This window comes from Somniosus microcephalus, chromosome 28 (assembly GCF_052327205.1).
Source record: "Somniosus microcephalus isolate GS21.2 chromosome 28, FLI_Smic_1.0, whole genome shotgun sequence".
NCBI classification, from domain to species: Eukaryota; Metazoa; Chordata; class Chondrichthyes; order Squaliformes; family Somniosidae; genus Somniosus; species Somniosus microcephalus.
This window is the reverse complement of record NC_141014.1, coordinates 45,435,591-45,452,122: the sequence shown is the minus strand read 5'-3', so window position 1 is coordinate 45,452,122 and position 16,532 is coordinate 45,435,591. Positions and strand designations below refer to the sequence as shown.

Here is a 16,532-nt window from a genome sequence, read left to right as displayed (position 1 = left end):
GACAATCCCTGAGAGCCAATCAGGAATCTTTCCTGAATCCAGGCACCAATTAACAAAGGAGAGGGGGTGTGGGGGAGGAGGGGGGGAGACCCAGAGCCAATCAGAGCTATGGAAAACCAGCAGGTTTGGGAGATCAGTCTCGGTGATGTCACTGCTTTTGGGTTCCTTGACCTTCTTCAAATCGGAAAGTCTCTCGTTGTTTGATGCTCTCATTTGAATTAAATGACAATTTGCTGCTTTCCAAAAGCTCAAGGTGCTGAGAATCATCCTTCGCTATCGATGAATTTTCCTACAATTGTTCCTTCATCGTCGCTGGGTCAAAATCCTGGAACTCACTGCCTAACAGCATTGTGGGAGTACCTTCACCGCACGGAGTTCAAGAAGGCGGCTCACCCCCACCTTCTCCAGTGCGACTCGCGCCGGGCAATACATTCTGGCCGTTGACAGCGACGCCCACATCCCGTGAATTAATATTCTAAAAATGGAATCAATTGATTGGAAACATCTTTGTGTGTTATGGAACATACACCAGAGTATTATTCATTTCACATTTTCAGATTCTGTAGAACCGGGACCCATGAGGCTTGACTTTCCATTAAATATCTCTCCCCATCACACAATCCCTTCGAATGTAAAGACAGAAATTTCTCTTCCAGAAAAACAGGCATGTTCCCGATGGCGGGGAGTCCAGAACCAGGGGTCACAGTCTAAGGATAAGTGGGAAGCCATTTAGGACTGAGATGAGGAGGAATTTCTTCACCCAGAGAGTGGTGAAGCTGTGAAATTCTCTGCCACACAGGGCAGTTGAGGAAAATTCATTAAATATATTCAAGAAGGATTTGAATATATTTCTTGAGGCTAAAGGGATCAAGGGATATGGGGAGAAAGCAGGGACAGGGTACTGAATTTGGATGATCAGCCACGATCTCATTAAATGGCTGAACAGGCTCGAGTTGCCGAATGGCCGACTGATGCTCCAATCTTCTATGCTTCTCTGTGTATTTTCTAGCCCGTCACTCGGGGAGCTGCTACCAGGGCTGTGCTTCTTTGTAGTCAGACTGTAGGAAATGTATCGGCACGGAGCGGGGTGAACGTCGACCTCATAGATTTTGTGAGATGCAAACAGTTACCATTAGTGCCGTTCTGACCTCAGTGCGGGGAGTGCTTGCAGCCGAACCGCACCCGAGTTCAACGTGTTAAATTGGTATAGAACCTCGGTTAGACTACACTTGGAGTACGGTGCACGGTTCTGGTCTCCATAGAATCATAGAATAGTGCAGCACAGAAGGAGGCCATTCGGCCCATCGAGTCTGTCCCGGCTCGTTCAAAGAGCAATCCAGTTAGTCCCACTCCCCCGCTCTTTCCCCAGGAACCTGGAATTTTTTCTACTTCAAGTATTTATCCAATTCCCTTTTGAAGGCCACTATTGAATCTGTATCCACCGCCCCATCAGGCAGCGCATTCCCAATCCTAACCACTCCTTGTGTAACAAAGTTTTTCCTCCTGTCGCCTCTGGTTCTTTTGCTAATCATCTTAAATCTGTGTCCTCTGGTTATCGACCCTTCAGCCATTGGAAACAGTTTCTCTTTATTTACTCTATCGAAACCCTTCATGATTTTAAACACCTCTATCAAATCTCCTCTTAGCCTTCTCTGCTCTAAGGAGAATATTACAAAAAGGATATAGAGGCACTGGAGGAGGTGGAAATTTGATTTACAAGGATGATAGCAGAACTGAGAGGTTATATCAGTCAGGAATGACTGAACAGGCTGGGGCTCTTTTCTCTAGAAATAAGAGGGCTGAAGGGTGACCTAATAGAGGTCTTTAAAATGATGAAGGTGTTTTGATAAGGTAGATGGAAAGAAAATGCTTTCACTTGTGGTCTTTTGTGGTTGCACAATTTATCTGCAGCTTAAGAAAATGTCAAGTAAAGTTTATCAACTTAAATTAAAGTAACATCGGCCAGGGATCAGTTGTCCCTCCTTTTGGTTGTACAATTTATCTGCAAATTTAAGGAAAACGTCAAATAAGGCTTATCAACTTAGATTAGAATGACACCGGCCGGGGTGACGATGCACTCCAGTCCCCGCGGCGCCCACCGGTCTCGGAAGGCCTCGAGCGTGCCGGCGGACACCGCGTGCTCCATCTCCAGGGCCACACGGGCGCGAACATAGCCGCGGAACAGAGGCAGGCAATGCTTTCGCTTGTGGGGGAGTCCAGAACTTGGCCATAAATATAAGATAGTCACTAATAAATCTAACAGGGGATTCAGGAGCAACTTCTTCAGTGGTGAGAATGTGGAACTCGTTACCACATGGAGTAGTTGAGGTGAAGAGCAGAGATGCATTTAAGGGGAAGTTTGCTGAAAAAGGAATAGAGGAATATTCTGATCGGATTAGATGAAGAAGGGCAGGAGGAGGCTCGTGTGGAGCATAAACACCGGCACGGAGCAGTCGGGCCGAATGGCCTGTTTCTGTGCTGTAAATTCAATGTAATTCTTAAAACTTGGGCGCCTGTAAAGTTTTTCACATCGAGTGAGCTGAAGACTTTGTTTTGTCTGAAACATGAAGCCGTCAAACTCAGCCCGACTCGTAGAATTGTGGCTCATCGTCGTGTGAAATGTGGGGACTCCGATACCCCAGAAATGCCTCAGAGATGCAAAGACATCAACGTGGAATGGCTGAAGACGGCAATTTCATTGCAGCCGGTGCAGTTCTCAGCTAAGTTCCTAAATTAACGTGTAAACACTGGCGTGTTGCAGCTGCAGCATCATCAACAGTTGAATCCATGCCTGGGGGTGAAGGACACAAATGGAGATGCAGTAGGATTTGGAAAGGATGATTGCTATTTGGTATGAACTGCACAATGGGCCTGAATACCAATCAATACATTTATGGAGGAGCTGCTGGTATTGGGTTTATACATTGATGGAACAGGCAGGGAGGGGGGAAAAGAGTTTCAGGAGAAGTATCTATTTAACTTGGGGGGTTGTACTTTGTTCATTTAATGAAATACATTTACTCCTTCCAGAAGGATTATATTTTGTGGGAATACAGTTCCACATGGATTCCTCATCCTTCAATACCTTACCCAAGACCATGAGTGTTGGCAGGTTGATCAACCATGGTGGGGGAGGAGAGGGGTCCCAGAACAAAGCCCAATAGGGTATTCACACTTTCCTAGTAAGATATCTTTGGAATTCTCTACCCCAGAGCACTGTGGATGCTGAATCATTGCCCTTCGTTTGCAACACAAGATTGAAGTATTTGCAAGAAATACCTACAATTGAAAGGAGATCTTTCAACCTGTGTCTGAATATCCAAGTTAAATATAGTCAAATTACAGCAGCAAAAAAAAAATTCATATGACTGTTCCCATTGGCAGAAGGTTCAAGAACCAGAGGCCACCAATTGAAGGTGATTGGCAGGAGGCCTAAAGGCAACATGAGGGAAAACATTTTTATGCAGGGAGTGGTTAGGATCTAGAATGCACTACCCGAGGGTGGTGGAGTCTGATTCAATCGTGGCTTTCAAAAGGGAACTAGAAAATACCAGGAAGAAAAAAATTGCAGGACTACAGGAAGAAAGGGTGGGGGAGTGGGATGAGCTGAAATGCTCCTGCAGAGAGCCGTACGGGCTCAACAGGCCGAATGGCCTCCTGTGCTATAACCATTCTATGACCGAATCCCATGACAACACTGCTGCACAGCCTAGTGTAATACTGGAAATGTCACCAAGTTATGCTAACTGGAACAAAAACTACTAAAAATTACAAAGAGTCAAAATCCAGTCCAATATTGAACAGTTTATTTACAGTTAGTGACATTTCACATTAAGAGCCCAGGTCTCTCAGCTCTTGTACAAAGTCACAAGCCATCATTCCCTACAGGACAGGAGTCTCGCACACAATTATAAATACAAGTACTAAACACAATAGGCTTCATCCCTGCAGTCACTTCAGTCACTCTTCCGCCAGGCTGTGTTTGTCAAACAGGAACTCTCCCATGCCATTCTCAGCAGCTCCCAGTCTCTTCAAGTTGGTGATGTGATCGCCAAGCTTCTTGATCATCTTCACTTGCTCATCCAAGTAGTGGGTCTCCAGGAAGTCACACAACTGGAAAAAGAGGGAAACTAGTTATGTCCAGCAGCAGATTTGAAGGAACATCCTAGCTTTCCCCTGAGTGTTTAATCCTCTTGGACTGCAGGACAGTCTAGTGGTGCAATTGAGATTAATGGAATTACTGCATCATTAGATTAAACTTCCTGCACAATAGGGGCATGGATCCTAGAATCACTGGGACACATTTACTAGTCAATGTCCACAGTAGGCCAAGCTCCCACCAATCAAAAACCTAAGAAGCACCAACACAAAAGCTATTGGGCATGGAGATCTTTTGAATAGGCTCAAGGTTCCACCACCTCCAATTTAACAAATGCCCACATTACAGCATCAAGAACTTACATGAGCGTCAGTCCTCTCAGTGGAGAGTTTGTGCAGATCCAGCAGACTCTGGTTGACATTCTTCTCCAGCTGCAGAGCACTCTGCATCGCCTCCAGACCATTGCTCCACTCATCCTGCGCTGGTTTCTGGAAAGGGAAATACAGACAGTTCGCTGTACAATGGATTAAACAAACAAGTATTGAAGGAAATTAGGGGTGCAAATGTCTACTCTTACCATGAATCAATGTGTTTGAAGAAAATAGAACTACTGCATTAAGCCAACACAACTACCGGAGTCAAATAACAGATGTATTTAAGGGGAAGCTAGATATGTACTAGGGAGAGGTGTATAAAAGGATATGCAGATAGGGTTAGATGACACACGGTGGGAACTGGTTTGTGGAGTATAAACTCTGTCATGGACCCACTTGGCCTGTTATAAATTGGAACCAATTGCTTTAGAAAGTATTTGAAACAATCAGTCCGAGGGGTTCCAGACAGAAGGTCACTCGTTTATTGAGCCAAACCTTGATGTCCGCCAAGATGATTCGGCCTCCACGCCGATTCTGGAATTTCATCAGTTTCTCCGCGTGCTCCAGTTCCTCGTGTGACTGCTCCTTGAAGAACTCGGCAAAGTGACGCAGGGCAACATCATCCCGGTCAAAGTAATAGGACTATGGAGAGATCAGAAAAGTCGTTGTGTATCTCATAGCAGACCTATCATGGTTATTGTACATAAAGCCAACCTGGATTTCGCTTTCTTTCAAAGGGTTCAAGCCTCACTGAACTTGTTGTACATTAGCACAGGCCTACTTACTTCACTAACCTGGTAGAGTGGACAATCTGACCCCTAGCAATAGGGAAACTGGCCAATGGAAATGGCAAAAAAGAGGCAACATGAGCAAACTCAAGTGCATGAACTGCCTGAAAAGGGTGGTGGGAGCAGATTAAATAGTAACTTACAATTATTGGCCCAGAGCTATTGCCAAGGGGCATTAGAAGCAAACCCATTAAAGTCTAGTCACAGTGCACAGTTCATGTAGTACATCAAAGAGGAGACACTGGTCTGAGTCTTACTGGCTACATTCATCCCATGGAACTAAAATTACCACAAGCAGCATTAATTTGGCACCTTCAACACTAATCAAGGTATTTCAGAGGAGAACCAGATACCAAGGAATAAAGGTTCATAAGCCTTCAGAATTTGAAGTGCTTGGTCAAGGTCAAGAAGTAGGAAAGCAGAGGAGTTAAGGGAGAGTTCCCCTGAGTAGGGTCAAAGTGGCTGAAGGATTTACCACCATTAAAGCAAAGGGAGTTAGAGAAAAGACAGAAGGGCACAAACTGATACTTAAAACTAGGAGATTAAGAATATTAGGAACAGGAGTCGGCCATTCAGCCACTCAAGCCTACTTCACCATTCAATTTGATCATGGCTGACCTGTAGCTTTACTCCATCCCCCTCGAGACCCTTACCCAACAAAACCATCTGTCTTGAAAGCTCCAATTGTCCCAGCATCCACAGCTAGGAGGGGGGGGGAGGAGAAAGCAGGTAAAGAAAGTGTTCCAGATTTCCACCACCCTTGTGAAAAAGTACCTCCTGACTTCCCTCCTAAATGGGCTACTTCTAATTTTAAGATTACATCCCCTCATTGCAAAAGCGAAGCAGGGAAAGGCCATGGAGTGATTTAGAAGTGAGGATAACAATTCTGATTTACACACTTTGAATGCAGAGTGTATTCCAAATATAAACTTCAACACCACACTCACAAGAACCCAGGAAAGAGAGAGTCATTAAGATACTCAGAATATGGTTCAGTTACTGCAAGGACCAGAGAGGCAGTTTTTTAATTAATGCACAAGATGATCAATTGCATTATATTAATTATAGCTTTAAAAATGAATTTACTGTGCATAGATTGAGGGGTGGGCTAGATACAGCACAGAATTTAGTAAAGTAACATTACATAGACTCCACTATGAAGTGGTCAGAAATACAAGACTCACCATGGAGAGATAAACATAGGAGGAACAGAGCTCCATGTTGATCTGCTTGTTGACAGCATCCTCACAGTCCTTGTGGTAGTTCTGACGCACTTGAGAAGCCATCCTAATTATTATTATTTATTGCTAAATCTAAACTTTGTTGAAGTAAGAATCTGGGATTTAACCAACCCCCCGAACTCCTAGTATTTATACTGCTGGATAATCCAGGGCGTGGCCGCCTAGGTGATGAGTGACATTCCTCAATACCCAATCAGAAGTGGCAGCCTCTCAGAGCACCAATCAAGTAAAGGGAGGAGGGGAGATGACGCCCAGAGCCAATCAGAACTTTGAAAGGGGGTCGTCCGGCCGGATTGCCTCCCTCTCTTCCGTGGCCATGTTCGCGCCCGGGTGGCCCTGGAGCTGGAGCACGCGGTGTCCGCCGGCGCGCTCGATTACTTTCGTGACCGGTGGGTGCCGCGGGGACTGGAGTGCATAATTGGGCTGGAGAACCAAATTTTAATTTGATTATTAAGGTTTATTTGGAGTTTTATTGGTTTATTTACAGTTTTATAGTTTATTTACAGTTTTTATTTGTCTAAATTATGGGTTTACAAAAAGAGGATCAAGTAAAGGGAGGAGGGGAGATGACTCCCAGAGCCAATCAGAACTTTGAAAAATGAGTGTCATTGGCTGACAAGGCAATAAGGACCCCAAGGGAAGGGGACAGTAGCCTAGTGGTAAATTTACTGAACCAGTAATCCAGAGGACTGGAATCATTCTCTGGCTTGCTCTGAGTGCTGCAGGTTGTCTCTGGCTTGCTCTGAGCTGCAGGTTGTCTTTGGCTTGCTCAGTGCTGCAGGAGGAAAGAAGAGCGTGGTGGCCTCCTGACCTGGCAAGAAGGAGAAGGAGAAGCACCACCAACAGCCAGACCATCTACAACTGAGGTGCCTGGAGGGAGAGGAGGAGAGGAGAGGAGAGGCCTCCATCTCAGGAGAGGAGAGAGGGGAGAGGAACACCAGCCAACTTCTACCTGGAAGGAGGGGAGGAGCTGCTTCGTTACTCCCAACATCTGCAGGTGGGTGTGTTCTTGTGCATTCCCCAAGAGACTGTGTATTCTAGGCGGGGGGAGGAAAGAAGACGGGCCGGGAAGCCTGGCCTGGGTCGGCTGGAGCTGCCCAGGTGAAGCCTCTTACTTGCTTACCTACATCAAGAAGACCTGGTGTGGGGCTGAGCCTGGGCTTCTTCCAGCCTACCCAGGCGAAGACATCTTCTCCCCCTGCCCGAAGACCATCTTCATAGACTTTTGTTAACCATCGGGGAGTGCACCCCTGCTGACACCCACCCACCAACGACCACCTAGAGTGCGGACCCTGCCTTTGCGGCCCCCCTCCTTCCCACCCATCCCCTCTCTCTCTCTCTCTTTATCCCTCTCCTTTGTCTCTCTCAGAGGGCACCTCCATTGAAATCACCAATAGCCACTTTGAGCAGAGAGGAGGAGGCCCCTCTCCCAATCATTCCATCAAGGGGAGAGGCGGGACATTGGCTTTAAACTCCCTCTGCTCGGTGGCAGACATTAAATTACTACCGAGGCCACTAATACCACAGGGCCTGTGAAATGGGGTGTGTGTAGCTCCCAAAAAACAAACCACCCCAGTATGGCTTCGACGTCTTCGGCGGTGACGGGGCCAGCGAGAACGTATGCGGCGGTGGCGGCCAAAGCCGCGGCTGCTCCCGCTCCTTCCGCTGCCCTGTCGCCGTTCCGACTTGTTACGAAGAAGCTCGGGGTGAAGAGCTACACTCACCCCAACATGACTATCGAGGATTGTGTGAAGGCGATGGCTGGGGTTGTCGGCCCTTCAGCCATCCTCGCCGCCTCGAGGATGTATAGGAAGGCTGTGTCCTTCCTGGAGTCCGAGCGGGCGGTGGCCCTGGCCATCGCCCAGGGGCTCACCGTGGGCGGGACCTTCCTGCCGGTGGACCCTCTTGAGGCCACCGCGCAGAGGGTCGTGTTGTCTAACATCCCGCCCTTCATCTCCGGTGAGCTCCTCCTCCCCCACTTGCACCAACTTGGGGAGGTGAGGTCGGGGATTACGCCGATCCCGCTCGGATTCCGGGAACCCAGCCTTCGCCATGTCTTCTCCTTCCGGCGCCAGGCCTTTATCCAGCTGGCGCGGGAGGGGGAGACGGACGGGGCCTTTACAGTCCTCCACGAGGGGACCCCGTACCGCGTCTTCTACACGACGGACGGCGTGCGGTGCCACGCCTGCAGGGAGGTGGGGCATATCCGTAAGAACTGCCCCGCCTCCAAGGCCGCCAGATCGTCTGGCGTGGCCGTAGCTGGCGCCGCCGCCGCTCCTCCCCCCGGGTCTAGCCGTGCCCCCCCTCAAACAAATACCACCGGGGTGCGGTCGTCGTCGGAGGTCGATGCCATCCTGGCCTCCGGCGGGGGGGAGGAGGGTTGTCCGGTCGGGAGGAAGGCGCGGGGGAAAAGCAAATACCGGAGGGCGGGTCCCCCCGAGGAGGGCGTGCCCCACAATATGGAGTCCCTGACGCCAGAGAGCGTCGCCGCGCTAATCGCGGAGTGCGGGGGGGGGGCCCTCGTGTCCGAGCCTGTGGCCGCGACCGCCGAGGCGGTAGCGCCAGAATCTGCGGCCGGGCTCGGGCCCGGGGGACCCGAAGAACTCGCTCCGCCGGAGGGAGCAGGGGTGGCCTCTGCGGAAATGCAGGTCTCCCTCTGCCCCTCAGCCCTTAAAAGAAGGCGCGACCCCCTGGATGAGGAGGAGGACCGGGAGGAGGAAGGTCCCTCCGGTCAGGGGGAGTCGTCGCCCGCCGCGGGTACTGCGCCCCACCCCACCGCTAATACCATCACGGGCGAACGGCAGGGTTCGCCTGTCCCTAGGGGGGCTGAGGCAGAGGTGTCTGCCCAGCTCGTGCCTCCCGGGGATGGGGACGAGACCCTGCCCGTGGGGGGGGTCGCGGAGCAACCCGCGGCAGAAGTAGACCCCTTATCGGTACCGCTGCCCCTCGACGGGTCGGGCGGCCTGGGGTCCGGGTCGGGCGAGTCCTCGGATAATGAGCTCGCCCAAAGTGACCCGGTCGTCTCCCAGGTGCTGCTCGACCTCGTCCAGGGGTTGACTGGAATTACCCCATCCGCTGGGTCGGAGGCCGGTGGCGCGGAAGAGGGGGGCCCTCTGTCTCTGTCTCTGTCTCCGGCGCCGGGCGACATGGAGGAGTTCGTTTTTACGTACTCTCCGATCTCTCCGGTCGTTCTGGCGCCTGGGGCGGAGGGGGGCTCTGAACCGCCGCCGTCTTCTGGCCCGGCACCCCTAGAGGAGCCCAGGGAGGAATCCTCCGCTACCGATCCTGGGGGTGGGATCCGGGCGGAGGCGGGGCCGGCCGTCGCGGCCGAGCCGCTCGCTGCGCTCCGCGTGGCGGACGGGTCGGCCGCCGGTGGCGACCCCCCGGAGGAGGAGGGGGACTCGGTGGTGGGGGCGGAGGAGGAATGGGATTCCATCGCTGATGAGGAGATGGAGGACCTCACGCCACTCGCCGGGACCCCCCTCATTCCCATTGAGGATCTCCGGGACTTTGTGGCCACGTGCCAGGGTCGTCAAAAGACCCGGCTGGCCCTCGATAGATGGTCGGGGCTGGCGCTGCTCGTCGGGTCGGCCCGCGTCGCCTTCAAGACCATGGTCGCGGATGCGGGCGTGGACCCGCTCGAGCTGCGTCAGTTCCGGTCCTTCCTCACTGGGCTGCAAAGGGAGTGGCGGTCGACTAGCGGCCGCCCTCCCTTCCCCCGTTAGTGATAAGTAGGGGTTGGATTATGCTTCTGAAATGAAGATAACCATAGCCAGCCTCAACATCAACGGCAGCAGGGAAGCTAGCCGCAGATTTAATAACTTTTCGGTCCTTCGGGACGGGAAGTATGCGGTGTGCTTCCTGCAAGAAACCCACACCGTTCTGGGAGACGAGGCCACGTGGCTCCTGGAGTGGCAAGGAGGGGTCAGCATGAGTCACCTCTCCAGTGTTTCCAGTGGGGTGGCTATCTTGCTGGCCCCGCATTTTCAGCCGGAGATCTTGGGGGACAAGGAGCTCGTGCCGGGCCTCTTGCTCCAGGTCACTGTTCGCCTGGGGGGCGTGCCGCTCCATTTAGTGAACGTGTACGCCCCTGGGGCCGGTGCGCAGCAAGCGCGCTTCTTTGAAGAAGTGTCCACTCTTCTGGGCTCCATCGACGCGGGCGAGTGCGTCGTCCTCGGGGGGGATTTTAACTGCACCCTCGAGGCGAGGGACCGCACCGGCCGCCTGCGAAGTCCGGCGGCGATGGAGAAGTTGAGGGACCTGGTCGGGTCCCTCGACTTGGTGGACGTCTGGCGAAATCTCCATCCCGACTCCAGCGCTTTCACTTGCGTGAGGCCTGGGAGAGGAGCGTCCAGAATCGACCGCCTCTACATTTCCAGGGCATACGTTTCCTGCGTTCCGGCGGCTTCCATGCGGCCAGTGCCGTGCGCGGACCACCACCTGGTGTGGGCGGAGCTCGTTCCGCTGCGCGCGTGGGGGGGGTCCGCGTACTGGCACTTTAACAACCTGCTGCTGGAGGACGCGCGGTTCCGGGATTCCTTTCGTCGGTTCTGGGCCGGCTGGAGAAGGAAGCAGGGGGGCTTCCCCTCCTTGAGTCTATGGTGGGACGTGGGCAAGGCTCACGTCCATCTCTTCTGTCAGGAGTATGCGAGAGGGTCGACCAAGAGGCGGGAAGCCAGGGTCGGGCGGTTGGAGAAGGAGGTGCTCGACCTGGAGTCCCGTCTCGGTCAAGTCGTCGAGGACCCGGCCCTGCGGTTGGTGTACGAAGAGAAGAAGGGCGCGCTGAAGGACCTGCAGCTTGTCGGGTCCCGAGGCACGTTCGTGAGGTCGCGGATCCAGTTCCTGCGGGACCTGGACCGCGGCTCCCCCTTCTTCTACTCGCTGGAAATAAGACGGGGGGTCCGTAAGCAGCTCTTGGAGCTGCTGGCCGAGGACGGATCCCTGGTCTCGGATCCGGAGGGAATCCGCACGGAGAGCCGCGCCTATTACGGGGCTCTGTACTCTCCGGATCGGTCCAGCGAGGATGTGCGCAGAGTTTTGTGGGAGGACCTGCCGAAGGTCGGCCTGGAGGGCGCCGAAAAATTGGATGCTCCTCTGTGTCTGGAGGAGCTGACCGGCGCCCTCCGCCAGCTCTCTCGGGGGAAGTCCCCGGGGCTGGACGGGCTGACCGTGGAGTTCCACAGGGCGTTCTGGGACGTCCTGGGGGGCGACTACGCGCGGGTCCTGGGGGAAAGTTTGGCGACCGGGGAGATGCCCCTCTCTTGGCGCAGGGCGGTGATTGTCCTGCTGCCTAAGAGGGGTGATCTCCGCCTTCTTAAGAACTGGCGCCCGGTCTCCCTCCTCAGCACGGATTATAAATTTTTTGCCAGGGCCATGTCTGCTCGCCTTGGCGCCGTGCTGGCCCACATGATCCACCCCGACCAGTCCTACACGGTCCCGGGCTGGTCTATCCATGATAACATCCATCTGGTCCGGGACCTGGTCCACCATTCCCAGAGGGCTGGTCTGTCGGTCGCCTTCCTTTCCCTGGATCAGGAGAAGGCGTTCGACAGGGTGGATCACGAGTATCTTTTCGGGACTCTGCGCGCTTTCGGGTTCGGGACGCATTTTGTTGCCCGGATCCGACTTCTGTACCCTGCCGCGGAGTGTCTGATTAAAGTTAACGGGTCCTTGACGGCGCCCCTTCGCTTCGGGAGGAGGGTGCGTCAGGGATGCCCCATGTCCGGCCAGTTATATGCCATTTGCGTAGAGCCTTTCCTGTGCCTCTTGCGGAAGAGTTTGGCGGGACTGGCTCTGCAAGGACCGGTCGTGGAGGTGGTCCTCTCGGCTTACGCCGATGACGTGCTCCTCATGGTCACGGATCCCGTTGACTTGCGAAGGATGCCGGAATGCCAGCAGATTTACTCGGACGCATCCTCCGCCAGGATCAACTGGGGGAAATGTTCCGGAATCCTGTTGGGTCAGTGGCGGGTGGACTCCCTGCCGGAGGAGTTCAGGCCCTTCGCCTGGAGCACTACGCACCTCCTCTACTTGGGAGTCTATCTCAGCCCGGCCGAGGACGCCTGGCCGGCGAACTGGCACGAGTTGGAGGCCAAAGTCACCGCTCGCTTCGGACGCTGGACAGGATTGCTCCGAGTGTTGTCCTACAGGGGTTGGGCGTTGGTCATAAACCAACTGGTGGCCGCCATGTTGTGGTACCGGTTGGTTACTCTGATCCCTCCCCCTGCGTTTGTCGCCAAGATACAGAAGAAGCTCGTCGACTTCTTCTGGAACAACAGGATGCACTGGGTCTCTGCCGCGGTTCTGAGTCTCCCGCTTAGGGAGGGCGGTCAGGCGCTGGTGTGCCTTCGCACCCAGGCTGCGACTTTCCGTCTTCAGATGCTGCAGAGATACCTGTACGTTGAGAATCCTCCAAGATGGTTTGCGCTGGCGACGTATTTTTTCCGCCAGCTGCACGGCCTCAATTATGACACGCAGCTCCTGTTTGTGAAAGTGGGTGGCACGCGTGCCAGCCTGCGAGAGCTGCCTGTCTTCTACCAGGAACTGCTATGGGTTTGGACCCAGGTCGCTTCCAGGCGCAGCTCTCCCCCGACAGGAATGGTGGCTGTCCTTCAGGAGCCACTGTTCAGGAATCCGCACCTCCACGTCCGCAGGTTCGGGTGGCTGGCGGAGCGCAGAGCTGTGTCTGGCAAGGTGACTCGAGTCGGGGACCTGCTCGATGGCGGAGGAGCGGGCTGGATGGCGCCGGAGGAGTTGGCGAGGCGCATGTCTTGGGTCAACGTCTGGTTCGCGGCCAATGCCATCGAGTCGATAAAGGCGAAAGTGCGCCCTGGCACCACTAGGCGTATCGAGGCGGCTCAAGCGTGTGGGGCGATCCCGTCTGATCTTTCCCCCGTTCGGACGGAATTCCTTGTCGGCGCGCAGCCCCGAACCCCCCCTCGGGAACCGGCGCCTCACAACTTGAGCCGTCTCGAGGAAATACCCTCCGTGCCTTTTCATTCCGCATGGAGGGGTTTCCTGTACGGGCTGCTCCTGCACACCTTCCACTTTGCCATCTTCGCCTGCCATCCGGACATGCCGTGGCGTGCCGTTTTACCTTCCGACGGAGGCGGAGGTCCCCAATGGGGGGCTCTCTATGCGGGAGTCCTCCCTTCTTCTATTGGGGACTTGGCCTGGAGGGTGTTGCACAGGGCAGTCCCGTGCAATAGGTTCTTAAGTAGGTTTACGGACTCCCAGACCGCCTGTTTGTTCTGCGGTCTGGAGGAGTCCGTATTTCATATGTATATCGATTGTGAGAGGTTGCAGCCCCTCTTCCATTATTTGAAGGGGCTGTTCCTCAAGTTTTGGTTGCACTTCAGTCCCACGCTCTTGATCTATGGTCACCCGGTGCGGAGGGGAGCGGGCCGGTTGGAGGACCTCCTCGTGGGTCTACTCCTGGGCCTGGCTAAGAAGGCCATTAATTGGTCCAGGCAGCGGGCGATCGAGGGGGTCGTCCGGCCGGATTGCCTCCCTCTCTTCCGTGGCCATGTTCGCGCCCGGGTTGCCCTGGAGATGGAGCACGCGGTGTCCGCTGGCGCGCTCGATCATTTCCGTGACCGGTGGGCGCCGCGGGGACTGGGGTGCATTATTGGGTTGGAAAACCACATTTTGATTTGATTCTTAGGGTTTATTTGAAGTTTTGATGGTTTATTTACAGTTTTTATTTATCTAAATTATGTTTTCACAAAAAGAGAATCAAGTAAAGGGAGGAGGGGAGATGACTCCCAGAGCCAATCAGAACTTTGAAAAATGAGTGTCATTGGCTGACAAGGCAATAAGGACCCCAAGGGAAGGGGACAGTAGCCTAGTGGTAAATTGACTGAACTAGTAATCCAGAGGACTGGAATCATTCTCTGGCTTGCTCTGAGTGCTGCAGGTTGTCTCTGCCTTGCTCTGAGTGCTGCAGGAGGAAAGTGGAGCGTGGTGGCCTCCTGACCAGGCAGGGAGGAGAAGGAGAAGGAGAGACACCAGACTACCACCAACCAGACCATCCATATCTGAGGTGCCTGGAGGGAGAGGAGGAGAGGAAAGGCCTCCATCTCAGGAGAGGGAGAGAGGGGAGAGGAACACCAGCCAACTTCTACTTGGAAGGAGGGAAGGAGCTGCATCATCACCTTGAACATCTGCAGTCCTCCTACTTTGACCGGGATGACGTTGCCCTGCGTCACTTTGCCGAGTTCTTCAAGGAGCAGTCACACGAGGAACGGGAGCATGCGGAGAAACTGATGAAATTCCAGAATCAGCGTGGAGGCCGAATCATCTTGGCGGACATCAAGAAACCGGAGCAGGATGAGTGGCGCAATGGTCTGGAGGCGATGCAGAGAGCTCTGCAGCTGGAGAAGAATGTCAACCAGAGTCTGCTGGATCTGCACAAACTCTCCACTGAGAGGACCGACCCTCATTTGTGTGACTTCCTGGAGACCCACTACTTGGATGAGCAAGTGAAGATGATCAAGAAGCTTGGAGATCACATCACCAACCTGAAGAGACTGGGAGCCCCTGAGAATGGCATGGGAGAGTACCTGTTTGACAAGCACACCCTGGGGGAAGAGTGACTGCAGGGATGAAGCCTATTGTGTTTAGTACTTGTATTTATAATTGTGTGCGAGACTCCTGTCCTGTAGGGAATGATGGCTTGTGACTTTGTGCAAGAGCTGAGAGCTGGGCTCTTAATGTGAAATGTCACTAACTGTAAATAAACTGTTCTCTATTGGGAAAAAAAAAATTAACAAAGGAGAGGGGGCGGTGTGTGATACCCAGAGCCAATCAGAGCTTTGGAATACAGAGGTTTGGATGATTATTCTGTGATGTCATTGCTGTTGGTTTCTTTGACTTTCCTCAAACTGAATTTGAAAGCGTCTCTGTTCTCAGAATCAGAGTTTCACAACATATCTCAAAGAGCTCGATGAAATTCCACCCTACAGATGGTGTCGAGCACAGTCGGCTCTAAGTTAACCCGTCTCTCGGAGAATTGATGGGCATCTCGGTGGGTCCAGAATGAGTCCGTGATACCAAGGTTCACAATGTTGACCACAATAGATTGAAAGAGACTGACCTACACCAGTCAGTCTGCAGTGGATCTGCAAAGCAGCCCACAACGAGTTGGGGAAATGGAAAGTGGATCAGTGGGGAGCTTCAGACAGAATCTGTTGCTCCGTCACTGTAAAGTGCGATGTGGACTTTTATCCCCATGAAATTTAAGAGCTGTAAAGTCCTGTGGTTAGTTTGCACTGTTTCCTCATCTCCTGCAAACCCCGGGTCTGTTTTGAGGAATGGTTTTATACCAGAAAGGTCAAGTGTCTCGTGTTTTCTCGACCGATGCTGCCTGACCTCCTGAGTGTCTCCAGCGTTTTCTGCTTTTCTTTGAGATTTCCAGTATCTGCAGTATTTCGGTTTGTGTTCCTATCCTGTTGTAACTCTGGTCCAACTACCAGGCATTTAATAGGACCACAAAACTGTTATGTTCATTAATAACTAGTCGTTTGTATTAAGAACAGCTAGCTTTTGCTGGACACTTTATTGAGCACATGTGGACTAGGTACAGTATCTGTAGAGGCCTCCATCTTGACTGCTGCCTTGTGGGTGGCCTAGTGCATTGTGGGTAGCCCACTCTTATATACATACAGCACCACCTAGTGTATCATTCCAGAATGACAGGTTACTGATCATTACATCCCCCTTTCTTTGAGGTTAAACAACATCAGTATCAATCAATATCAATCAATAACAACATAAACATCTTCAACAGTCAATACATTTTCAATGTCGTTTTATTTGTACTCAAAGATTAAGTCTATCAGGCTTTTTTACTTCACGTGTGGATCTTCTCAGCACAGGTAAGTCTGATGTTTTTTCATGAGAGCCTGTATGTGTATTTGTGTTAGATTGTTCTGGTGGTGAGTGACAAGATTCAGTTGCGGCATTGTCATCGATTTGCTCTTCGATAGTCTCTTGTGTTTTTAGGAGGGAACGGCGGTTCCTCCTGAGAATA

The 16,532-nt window shown here is 52.7% G+C and overlaps 2 protein-coding genes across 2 annotated transcripts; one reads left to right on the top strand and one right to left on the bottom strand.

The window, feature by feature from the left end:
- Window positions 1–3,784: 3,784 nt before the first annotated feature.
- On the bottom strand, window positions 3,785–6,603 carry LOC147099717 (ferritin heavy chain, oocyte isoform-like). Its single transcript, XM_085969111.1, has 4 exons — window positions 6,446–6,603; window positions 4,969–5,115; window positions 4,462–4,587; window positions 3,785–4,113 (listed from the first exon to the last, which is right to left on the bottom strand). Exons 1-4 carry the CDS (start codon window positions 6,545–6,547, stop codon window positions 3,961–3,963), a joined length of 528 nt encoding a protein of 175 aa, XP_085825237.1. The 5' UTR covers window positions 6,548–6,603; the 3' UTR covers window positions 3,785–3,960.
- A 423-nt stretch (window positions 6,604–7,026) lies between these two features.
- On the top strand, window positions 7,027–15,178 carry LOC147099716 (ferritin heavy chain, oocyte isoform-like). Its single transcript, XM_085969222.1, has 2 exons — window positions 7,027–7,050; window positions 14,671–15,178. Exons 1-2 carry the CDS (start codon window positions 7,027–7,029, stop codon window positions 15,094–15,096), a joined length of 450 nt encoding a protein of 149 aa, XP_085825348.1. The 3' UTR covers window positions 15,097–15,178.
- The last annotated feature ends 1,354 nt before the right edge of the window (window positions 15,179–16,532 follow it).

Excerpts from the sequence above, each read along its gene's own strand:
- LOC147099717 (XM_085969111.1), bottom strand. The coding sequence starts at position 6,547 with ATGGCTTCTCAAGTGCGTCAGAACTACCACAAGGACTGTGAGGATGCT. Across the intron at positions 5,116-6,445 it reads CCTATGTTTATCTCTCCATG|TCCTATTACTTTGACCGGGA; the intron begins GTGAGTCTTGTA and ends ATCTCTCCATAG. Across the intron at positions 4,588-4,968 it reads TCATCTTGGCGGACATCAAG|AAACCAGCGCAGGATGAGTG; the intron begins GTTTGGCTCAAT and ends TTCCCTTTCCAG.
- LOC147099716 (XM_085969222.1), top strand. The coding sequence starts at position 7,027 with ATGGGTTTACAAAAAGAGGATCAA. Across the intron at positions 7,051-14,670 it reads GTTTACAAAAAGAGGATCAA|TCCTCCTACTTTGACCGGGA; the intron begins GTAAAGGGAGGA and ends GAACATCTGCAG.